This window comes from Camponotus vicinus, unplaced genomic scaffold, assembly GCF_025532165.1.
Source record: "Camponotus vicinus isolate PSW18456_S1 unplaced genomic scaffold, iyCamVici1.0 SCAF_8, whole genome shotgun sequence".
NCBI lineage: Eukaryota > Metazoa > Arthropoda > Insecta > Hymenoptera > Formicidae > Camponotus > Camponotus vicinus.
Genome location: NW_028141980.1, coordinates 13,809,727 through 13,822,181, shown reverse-complemented (window position 1 = coordinate 13,822,181; position 12,455 = coordinate 13,809,727). Strand labels below are relative to the sequence as shown.

Sequence of the window (12,455 nt, the reverse complement as noted above, 5' to 3'; positions counted from 1 at the left end):
TCCATCATATATTTTATATTTGATTTGACACTTTTCTTTATTTTCATCTATCAGGATTTATAATTGGCAAGCGGAAAGAAAGAGAACACTTTTCCGATTTTTTTTATTTTTTATCTTTATGCTTTTTGTATAAAATTTTCGCAGGTTATAAAAAGTTATAAAGCGATGACATCTTCCAACATGTTTGACTATTTTAAATGGGCGTGGACGGGTTACGAGATCGCGACCGGGCGTAAAAATGGTCGAACGTGTTTTCCGACGTTCGCGGTGACTCGAAGTTAGATATCCGTTTTAGCGTCGAGCATTCAGTAGCAAAATATAGGAGAAAACGCGACTACTATAGAATGGCGGTGATGAGCGAAAAAGATGAAATAAAGACGTACAAACGACAGATAGATATCAAAGAAGAAGACTCGTAGAGAGACGATACTCGCAGACACGGAATGTCCAATTCTCGTGTACGTTTTCCTTTCCAGAAAATAAGAGGAGTCGGAGAGAGAATTGTGGAAGCGAGAGAGGAATGGTGATATTCTGGATGCCGGAGATGTGCCACTGAGAAGATGTACACACACATATACACATGCATAGAAATGCGTACTGTGTATACTAAAGAATGGAAGAAAAAGCGATAGCGAGACAGGACTACAAAGGGAAAAGGAAAGCGAGAAAGTCTGCTTCCTGTTCTATGTATACCGTTTATTAATACGCCTTCGAGTCGCGCGAATTATGGCTAAAAAACTTTGGCAATTATCGTGATCCCCTGTAAAATTTCACCAATTGTCATTCGTACTGCAAATTATAATATAGCATTTATATGCATGTATATATATGTGTGTACATCTTGACGTGACGTTATAACGCGGTGAAATTTTAAATCTCTTTTTATTTATCGACTTTTTGCATTACTAGTAATTTTTCTGATTATTCAATTAATTCATATTTGCGATCATACATGAAAAATATGTTAAACCAAATATGGGAATTTTAAAAAAGATTTAATCATTAAAAAAGTTCGAAAAATTCTTCTAGTATATATTTACATTTCCTCAAAAATTTACATTTCTCTTAAAATGCATCAAACGATTGAGTTAGAGAACATAAAATTAACATTAAAAGAAATACAATATACTAAATTAATTAAATTAAAGCTGATATCAGAAATTACCAACTGAAATGAACAATCTCTTTACAATTTATACTTATATAATAATTAATTAAAACCTCATATAATAAAATTAATTAAAAGTAGAATGATATTATAAAGCTCGGGTTCGAGATCTCTATAAAGCAAAATGTACAATTATAATACTTTGTACGTAAAATAAATAAATATAATTATTTAATTAAAATTCTTATTTCCTCCATTTATCAGTTTATTATATAATTTTCCTCGCTTGTAATATTCCAGAACCTATGACAGCTCTTTCGCGGACAATCGCGAATCAATCGACACGACTCTTTTCCCAAGTACGCGATTCCTTTAACGGGCAAAAATGTTCCGACGAAGAGTTTCGGATGCGAAATCGGCGCAACTCGGGCACACACGGGATGAACGCAGGCTCGAAGGGTCGCTCGGCGCCGGTGGCGCGTCGCGACGCTCGGCGTCGCTGCCTCCCTCAGTCAGCCCTGCGCTGTACGGGCGAGGACCACGAGGGAAGAGGAAGCGCCGCCGCCGCCGCCGCTTCTCGCCGTCGCGCGAGTCGAGGCGACGCGACGCGACGACGAGCGACCGTCCGTCCGTCGAGAGCTTTAGTCCGCGTCCGCACGTCGACCGAAACACGCGATCCCCGACACGTTACTCCCACCCGGTGCAGTGGTGCGCGGCTCCCTTTTCTTACGGCTCCTGTCACTCAATCTCGTCCGCACGAAGGGACGACCTAGTCCTACCGCGTCGAATAATAGAGAGTCTCTCTTCGCTCTTCCCCCGCCGTCGTCCTCTTTTCACCCTAGTCTCGTTCCACTCGCGCCAGTTATCCGATAACCTCTTTGTTCATCCTCCCTCGTGAGATGCTTCGCGATCCTTTCTGAGATAGCTGGAGGAGAGGACGTCCCGAGCGCGCGGGAGGAGGATTAAGAACGCCGGAAATTCGGGATGTAATATCCGGCGACCCTAGTTACACGTACGGTGTGTGCGCGCTGGTCGGCTCTCCTGCCTTCCAAGTCGGAGCAGCTTCGGTATAAGTCAAAGTGAAGAAGGAGATCTCACTCGCAGGATTTTCGATCGATCGGGAATCTACTCAACGGAGGTGTGTTTTCGAAATTCTATATTTCATTTTATTATTTAAAAAGTCAAGTAGACTAAGTACTATATTTATGTACTTTGATTTAAAAATGTTTTAATTTTTCACAAACTAGAATGTATATTAATAATAAAAAGTTTCACTTAATCTGTTAGAAATATTTTTATTATTATTTTTGAGAATAATTTCAAGAATGTCTTATTCTTTTTCTCATATTTTAAAATTTGTTCATGTCTTTGATTTTTTTTCATTTATTCAGAGATTAAAATTATTCTCGTTGCAATTAGATATGAAATGTTATTTTAAAGAAGCGGATATAAATAATGTCTTCCACAGATTTTTACATATATATGTCTCTCTTTTCTTATTTGTATCTTTATATCTTTTACAAAATACTCCTCATATCTGTATTTTTATTATATTTCTATCTTCCGATGCATACATATGAGAAGAAAAGAAGGTCATGGTATTATTTAGGATCACGAGTTCATACATCTCGCATTACGATGAATTATTTGAGGGAGATACTTTTGAATGAATTATTATCAATTCAAGAATTTTAAATTCAATAGAAAGACAGGGGTCTCTTCTTCTCATTCATGTTATAACTCAGTGCCGCAACAAGTTTAAATTCACCTCAGTCCTGTTGAAGATATCGCGGGAAGTTATCTCCGACAATGGCTACAAGACTATTCTCTCATTCTCTCCTTCTGTATTCGCAATTTCCACGCGCTGTAGACTCCCGTACGTCGGAGGATGAATCTCCATCCACCCGCGTCGCGGCGCGGAGCCTTCTCTCAAACTTTTCCGTAATGAGATTTCTCGGGGAACGAAGAGGGATTACGGCGGAGAGAGACTTTTTGCTCGTGTTGTGCCCGCGCGCGTCGCCGCGGTCTCATACATCAAACTGTCGGTCGCGGATGTTGCAGGTGCATATGATACGTTCGGCTTGGTTAAGCGCCTTTATTTTTCGCGGCAAGACCGCGCATTGTCGCCTCGACTGCGCGAATAATTCCCATCGAATCTCGCGTTTGCTCGAGAAAATCATACTAATAGATTCATATTATCATAATCCGATCGAAATTACTTCGATTTAATAATAAGTTAATTTATTAACAATCACAATCTAACGTCATTGATATTGATCGGTTTTTTTAAAGTCTCGTAATTTTTAAAAATATATGCTCGCTTCCGCTTGTTGAACTTCTCGGAGCACGTGCTCGACGCTTCACGCGTGTGTCATACGTCATGTGTGCAATCGTCTCTCGTAAGTTTACATTAGCCTCCCGCGCGTCACGAGGCACGCCGACTCGCGTTGTTTATTTGTCGTGATAACTATTGCGGACGCTTTATAAAGTCCGGAAACGAGCGTATGGCGCGTACGGTCGCAGTCGCGATGGCGGCTTGTTACAAAACTACACGTTCGCGAACTTACAAAAGGGAACGCGCGTATAAGCAACGGCGACAGATTTAACGAGCGCGTTCTCTATACCGTGTAAAATGCATGAAAAGGACCCGTAACAACGAGCTATGTACCTGCAAATATTCTGATAAACTTTTTCGCGAATACTCGTAGAATGCGCGAACGTCATACTTCGTTTAAACTATTTTCGCATTTTTGTTTCTCGCGCGACAGCATGCCATCGTCGCTTTAATCCCAAATTAAATACAGAAGAATTTGTTCTGTTAGTTCAGTGCGATTTATTGACCTGTCGAGGAATTAAAAATCCCGATGTTTTGTCATTTTCAAGGTTTACACGCTTTTAATTTAATTAAAATATGATTTTTCAAGCAATACACTTCTAATTGTCAATTATTTAGAGCAGTTGCCCGGAAAGCAGTCTTTCGCTTTCCGGGCAACTACTCTAAACCACTGAACTATCCAGATCTCACACCTAATACCGCTATTTAGCACAGTTATATGCGATTCCAGAGCGATGTTGGAATCTCGCTCGATAGATGCATGCCGATTGCCACGAACTCCTGAATAGGAACTTGCTGATCAAATAAGACTTAATAAGACTTATTAATAAGACTATTATAAGACTATTTAAATGTCGACGGAGCTATTCATATGCACTGCATGCTGGCTTCCGACTGACCCATTCCATGTAGTTTGTCATCTAAATAGAAAGCTATTATATTTTTCTTAAACTTTTACATATATTTTTGAAAGCAGTAGATTTTATAGAGTCATACAACCCTCCTGTTACTCGATATAATATTTTAGTAAGAGTGCAAAAGATCACGTATGCGTTCCCTGGTCACATCTGACAATAGCATTATTTATACGACACTACCACATGTGACAAATTGTCTCCGTAAATACTCGAAACATTCGTTACACGGTAATAATAATTCTACGGACTTTTTTGCGAGAACCGCATCGATTTGTGTGTTACATTCGTGAGTCGGTACCGAAGGGGTTAATCTACGTTTTTATGGGTTTTACGTCTCTCCGGTGCGGTCGCTCCTCGTCCGCAAGTTCCGCGTCGCGATTTAATTAAACTTCGACCTGCCGTCGAAAAATCGATGCCGTCGCCGTTGATTTTACTAGCGGTTCCGCGAGTCTCGGAACGAAGCAATTCCGGCGAGACCGGTCGAGTCGATTTAGCTCGTTCGTGCAGAAATCCGCGCCCGAAACTAGTCAGCCAGTCCCGAAAAGTTGCGGACCGTAGGGAAAATTCGCAGAGTGACGGCAACGACAGTGGCAAGGAATTGCCTCGAACTTATTCAATCGAACTAGTTTACGATCGAGCACAGCGTTCCACCTAGCAGCGATCGATCACTTATAATATAAGCATTCGAATAAATATCAAACCGTTGAAAAAATGTCACTTATAAGGATTAAAAAATTAACAATTTAAAAGGGGCAGCTAAAGAAGACTATACGTACTATGCAAACACAATATTATATAATAAATATATATATATATATATATATATATATATATATATATATATATATATTTTCTTTCTTTTGTTGTATTCGTCATAAAGTATATTTTTTAACACATGTTCTCTTTAATTAATAATAATTACTATTAATAATTGGATATAATTTTTATACTCATAAAAAGATATATCATGTTTTATAAAAATATTATATATATACGTATATATAGTATTCCAAATGTGTGATTTGCACTGCTAATTTCCTATGTTATATGATTCTCATGTTTACCGTGTTATGTTGGCTTAACAAAGACTTGGGATTACGCTCTGCTTTAGTAAGTAATCTATGACCACTCGGCCAGGAACGAAACGAGAGCAGGTTGAATTCTCGAGGGACAGCTCTAAGCCGGGAATGTCACAGTGAAAAATTGCTACATCAACGGACGAATGGGTCCTGAGAGAGAGAGAAACCAGTTAAAAAGTTACAAAGAAACGCACTCGCGTAGCACATTCGTCGAATTTCATTCTTCATAAACCTACTTTTCAAGCAAATTCTACGAAAATGGTCTTCCCTCTCATAAAAGTGTACATTATATATTTACGCGATAAAAACATTTGTTTAATAGATTTAAATTTTATACGACGCGAGATGCAGATTACTATGAATATAAAATTTCGTTTTCATACACTCGGGAATCGTAAAGTGTTCATCACCTGGAGTTTCCCGCACTCCAACTGATACTGGTTAACAATTCAACGCTCCCTCGGATTCGAGAAATCCAGCGATGTACATCGGAGATCTTTTGTTAACTTCGTCGATATTAATAACAATTTTTTCGAAGATATATCGATTCATAGAACACGTTAATTGTTTTAGTTTTGCAATAATTATCATCTTTCCTAACATATAATATAAATATAAAAAAAATAATAATTAAATTAATCCTGAAATGTCAAACCGGATATTTCTTTTTAAGCTCGAGCTCGTTTGTTATTATGCGAGTTTGACACATCGAGGTATTGTATACTTCATTTAGGACGAGTGTATCGAGTGACCGGAAGACAAATCTCGTTTCTACTCTCGCACGGTTTCTGCTTTATTAAATGGCACGGACATCATCTGGCGCAAACGTAAAGCAAACTTATCGCGCGTCCTCTCAGCACCTCGGCGACCCGTATTACGAGGTCGTACAAGAATCTGATCCGAAACGAGAGAACTCCGGAAACACCCTGGGCGTCTCTGCAAAGAGCAATTGGCTTTGTCTTGGAGAACGCGAAAGGGGCGTCTTCGCTCCTTCGCAGAAAATATATATGTGTAAATCATGCTCTAATTAATCTTTGCGCAGCTAAGCGTATGCGTATTTTACAAGATAACTCGAAAATCGCTGTATTTTTCTTCACTAGATTTCTTTTGTCGATGTCTATCCGTTTATAATTTTAATATAAGTCTTTCTTCCTTATCTATTTCTAAGCCAATCTTACGTGCTTAAAAATATCTTAGAAATATAAATGTAACAATTTCTAAATAATATGAAATAAAACAGTAAATAAAATTTCATCGAAATTTTATATTAAAATAATACAAAAATATGATTTTAATGAAATTTCTGTCGATCTTTTACTGCAGAAACGGAAGGTAGAATTTCCTCTCTATTTTCTGTAAGTCGAATGATGTTTGTGCGGTATGCGACGCGTTTATTACCCAAGAGTAGGGGAGACACGGCGCAAATTTTCCATTCTTAAATTAGGTCGCGCATTCTGTGACTAACGCACAGCCGACGACGGCTCTCATGAATTGCAAATTTCTGTGTTGTTTTTCTCATTTTTATGGCTTCACCGTCCCATCCCCCTCTGCCATTTCTTCGTTGAGTCAGTTTGCGTTACGTCTTGTCAAGAAATAAAACATACGTCTTTACAAATAATCCCATTTTTATTGATAATAGCTTCGTGATATAATTGAATTTATATAGTATTGTATATGCAACATACTATCACATTAAAATTTGTTTTAATTAGATTTTTATTAACATTATATTAATTTCTTATAGTCTAAAATGCGATTGATCAAAATTCTTGACAATTCATAACATCTATCTATCCATCTAATATATATATATATATATATATATATATATATATATATACACATATATATATATATACACACATATATATACACATATATTTGAAATAAATTATTAAGTGCAGTTAAAGTATACTATCTAATTAGTGTTAATAATATTAATATTATTATTTTTATTATAATTATTCCTCGCAAAAATATTACTATTTCCTTTAACTTTACAAATGTTTAAAAAATATATATATATATATATATATATATATATATATATATTCTTTTTTTATTTAATTAATGTGTTACGTTCGATCATTAATCTTAAATATCGTCTTTTTCCAGTATCTATGTATCTCTTTTTATTTCTCTCTCTCTACGATCTCTCTCTTTCTCTAAATAAATTATATCTATTTATCTCTCAGGGCGTCCTTAGGGAATCTATAGCGGGAGAGAATTCATCCATCCATTTGCGGCGTCTATCCATCTATCTACCAATTTATCAACCTGCCGCTTTTTGCAACAGCCGTTAATTTAAGTCGCGAGATCGAACGGCAAATCTAACGGCCCTTGATTTACGAAGAGCAGCTTTTTTAGAACAGTAATGGATCCGATCGAAATTCGATGCGACATGCATACGGATTTAATCAAACAGGCTTCTTAGAAAATCTTGAAAGCACAAACTATATTCGCAATAAAAGGAATGGTAGTTGCGCGTGAATATCCTGGAGAGATTCTCTTTTTTTTTCTCTCTCTTTCTGTTTGACGTACACGCTACATTTCTTAATGTTCACGGAAGGAAAACTCGGATTAAATTGATCCGTCTTAGAATTAATCCTCGCCATGAATGCACTCTCTTCTATTATAATAAAAATAAGAGAAATCGACAAGTAGAGACTTATTAAGATTATTAGTTTCAACTTTAAAGAAAAATCTTTTAATAAAAAATAAAGTACAATATATAATACAACACAAACACAAAGATGTAAGATTCTCTTCAATCTTCAAAATTCACAATCGATAATCAATATCTCTCTACTGTTTATTCGCATTTTATTACAGTTTACGTGTTCAAGATAAAACAAATGCGCATGCCAGTACTTTGGAGACGAAAACAAACAAGTGTAGCTAAGAAACAAATCCGCTCGCACATACTTAACACAGCCATCTTTATAATCGCTTGTTTCTTCTTTCAGATTTTCAGAGTGGTTGCCGCCAAAAGCACAAGAATCGTTGCCAAATTCGCGCCACGTGACAAGCATCACCACCACCATCACTTCGCGAAATTGTCTCGCTTGTAAAACGCTTTAAACATGCATTAACAAAACTGCCGGATAATCTCGCCGGAAGTTACCCGATTTTTAACGGGCTCTCCGAGCAAGGATCTCGCGAGTCTAGAGACGAAGTTTCGGCGGCGACAAGTTGGCGACAAAGAGACATCATGAAGAGACTTGCCTTCACTCGCGGGAGGAAGTGATCTTCGAGAAAACGAGAAAGCGAAGAGATATTCTCGACGCGTTGGGCCAGACGAGTCGGGCCGGCGTCAGGCCCGATCGGTGTGATGGTCTCAGGGTGGTGCCCGTGCGTGCCATTAGGGCGTCGGCAATCGTCGACCCAGCAGCAGCAGCAACAGCAGCAGCAACAACAGCAGCAACCGCCGTCGTCATCCAGGGCGCCGTTCACCGTCAGCGGCGCGACCGACCGCGCGGATATGGTGCAGATGTTCTACTACGAGAACCACGGCAAATGTTGCAAGAAACTGCTGAGATACAACGGATACCCGAATAAGGTCAGACAACTTGCCATCGCAACCTCATTCCGCAATATGCTTAATTGAGTTTATCCGCTCTCTAAAGATCCAAGGTAGATCTTTTGAGCAAGAAATTATTATTTTCCATAAATCTTAATATAATATTCTTGAAAATATATAGTTACAGAAAATAATCGTTTTAAAATATGTTTCTTTTTTTAATTATTTTTTATTTAAATTTTTAATGATTTTTAATAATAATTCGCAATTTGTACCATTCATGTCACATTTTAATGTAACATTTAATCATGTAACATTTTAAATTCAACGTTCAGATTTGATATCTTAGAAATTCTTTTGAGAATATTGGCGAGTAGTCGCAAGGAAGATTTACTTTTTGCAAAAAGGATGCGTTAAAGTATGAATAATAAAGCATGACCTTTTCAGCAAGAGCATTAATTTGATATTAAGTTGATGAGTGCCTTTTGACGAGCTTCTAGAAGGACACTTAAATTATTCTCTCGAGTAAGTTCCTCGCGGAGACTTAAGCGTGTCCTAGTATCGTTCATGTTGCCGAGACTATATAGGCGAGTTTAGATAAGTAAGGTTATCAAATTTCGCTTTCAATCGAATCTTATTATTAGTCATATTTCGAAAGGATACGAGTGAGCCATAAGAAGCCAGACAAACACGTTCACCAGGTAGAATATCATACCTTAAAAATGCTGTTTTTTATATTGTGTCATCTACACAATATTCTAGCAATTTTTTGTAGTTCCCTGAACAAAACTGTTTAACAATAAAATAAATAACTAACAATAAAATAAATGTTGATCTATGCAAAATATGTATGATACGCTAGAATCTTACGATCGATTCTTTATATTGTCTATCGTGAAAAGATAATTCATCTATATAAATCTAACGCATATTTCATGAAAATATAATATCTTTCATTGAACTGCTTGGTCTTTCCATTAACGGTTATCGACTTTTCCGTCAGCCTTTCTTAATTGGATGTGATTTTAATCACATTTGTAGAGAAGCAATCGTCCTCATCGTATTATATCAGAATCTCCTCGATAATGGACCTAACTAGATATAAATCTACCCACATATCCATTTATCTATCTAATGAAACTCTCCATCCATCTATTCGCTTATCCGTGTAATTAAATCGACTATCCGCAGTACCCATCGTTCGATTACATCGAATTTTCCCACTGAGAAATGCCTCTTAAACGCTTGATCGTTCTGTTCAAACTGACTTTTCCAACTTGATACGACGTTATAATCGTTAACAGTAACTTATGTTATGTTACTGACAATAACAATTAACATTAACATAATTATCTATAAGATACCTCAAGTCATATGATTCACGTAAAAAAGATAAAATTTATACAATACAAAGAACACGTATTAAATTTTTTTACGGAAAGAAATATATGCAATCGGCGAGTGCGTAATCGTATAAATAAAATTGAATTCGTCGACTGTGGGCATAAATTGCAACTTATCTCGTTTCCCTTAACGGTCGATTTAAAAGCGTGCGACAAAACGCGGCGCGACGATAAAAGTTTCGCGAAACGAATGTGACCCAATGAACATTTCACGCTCTACGGTAAGTCCGGGGTCTCGGTGATTCAAAATGCATCGCGAGAGTGAGACAGGTAAGGGAAAGAGAGAGGGAAGATAGCCATTCCAAGTTCACCGCAGGGATGGGCGAAGTTTCCGAAAGCCCCTCGGGAAATAAATCGATTCGATATCTGAATAGCCATTATGCGGACGTGGTTTCGTGGAATAAAGAGAGCACATCGAGGCGGATAGTGCGCGGGAGGGAGAGGGAGACGGAGAAAGAAGGCAGCGAACCTCGGCGGAGAGGCGGAGGAGGGCCTTATCCGAGAACTAGGCTAATGCTCCGAGTTGGAAAACTCTCGGCTCTCTCGCGTATCGGCCAGAATTTTCTTTCAATAACCGAGTTATTATTCATCGCGGTCATTTATTACTCGAAGTCGCCTCGCTTGTGTCATCTTTCCGCTCTCGCCCTCGTATCTCGGTGTCATTTCTCCGCGAACTCCTCGGGGCTGCGCGTCTCTCTCTTTGTGTACAGCGCAGATAAATTTCCGCGAGTTCCTTCCTGTCTAGGAGCGGAAAAAAATGGCGAGCGATTTAAAGGGAATTTTAATGTATGCGACTCTCTATATCGATTGTGATCTGATCGATTACGGAAAGCAGGTCGCGCGACGCTTATCTCTCGTTGGAATTTTCAATTGTCTGATAGCGGAAAGAGCCGTAGGGCGCCAGCTTCTCCCGCTTGGACAGATTTCCTATTTTCCTGCTCGCTCGCTTCTTGCGAAATATGTTTCCGCCTCTGGTATATCTTGCGCATCAATCTTAGACATTACGCGGATGCTCGAGTCCGGAGAATCTATGAGTTATTCCGGAGTAGAAATATGAGCGCGGTAAGTTCCCATTTCGCGAAGATATTCTTCCCAAATTCCGAATGCCATACTTGAAAGACGAAGTATAAAAATGAATTCTGGAGATATCAATTTGCAGTTGCGCTTTATAACGTTGTGCATTGCGATCATTTTCGATATCGGTAATCGAACAACATGATTTATTGTTAGCATCAATCATTATTATACTGTTTTTTAGCTTCAATATTTCCTAAAGATTTAAAAGATTGAAAGCTTTTGATAACGTGTGATTTATATCGTCCATGAAGTATCTGATTAAATAAGAACTATCTCTTGTAAGAATAACAGACTAAACGTTATATATACTTTTTAAACCCACGCAAATATTATTTTATATCTCGATGATTGATTCGCCAACTTCCACGTCGCTACTCTCGGTCGTCACGATATCTTAACATAAAAGCGATGTAATTCTAACAATAATCGTTAGAGCTAATAATAATTCCAGACTATATGATATAGGCATTAATGACCGACATCGTGTACTTTTCTTCATCAATATGTCATTGACGATAATGCCGCAGTTATTTTTATTCGCCCTTCGATGCTTTGCGAGCTAAATGCTGGACATAGGAAGCGCTTATGATCACGAGAAGAAAAATGTGTTAGGGATTCTCGTTTGAAAATTCATGAAAAGATAAAAGAAAAATTTTTTAAACAATTAATAAGTTTTTATAAATATCCTTTTCGTCTGAAATAGTGAATAACAAGTTTGATAAAAGTTAAGAAAAATATTACATACTCGCGATATATAAAACGTTAAATAGATATATATTAAAATTTAAATATATACTTTCAATCGATGTTTGGCGTAAAATTTAAGTCTTACTTATTCTTATATAAAATTTTCAACATTCCACTAGATATCACTTTTGACAAATCTGACACTAACAATTTTTTCTAATTTTCAACAGCAAGATCTATATTACTTTGGGAAAATATTTTTAATATCCTCTTATATAAAGAAGACGAGTTTAAAAATTTCTATCCGGCTATAATGACTTTCATATAAC

General features: G+C 37.4%; 1 protein-coding gene and 1 long non-coding RNA gene across 2 annotated transcripts in view; one reads left to right on the top strand and one right to left on the bottom strand.

The window, feature by feature from the left end:
• The window catches only part of LOC145975480 (uncharacterized), a 103,503-nt gene that overhangs the window by 17,671 nt on the left and 73,377 nt on the right, over window positions 1-12,455 (bottom strand). The window lies entirely within an intron of this gene.
• Window positions 1,645-12,455, top strand: part of LOC145975479 (uncharacterized) — a 44,151-nt gene continuing 33,340 nt past the window's right edge. The window contains exons 1-2 of the mRNA XM_083105976.1: window positions 1,645-2,246; window positions 8,406-8,998. Of these exons, the coding sequence (XP_082962102.1) occupies window positions 8,771-8,998 (228 nt within the window). The 5' untranslated portion in view covers window positions 1,645-2,246; window positions 8,406-8,770. The remainder of the gene's footprint in view (window positions 2,247-8,405; window positions 8,999-12,455) is intronic.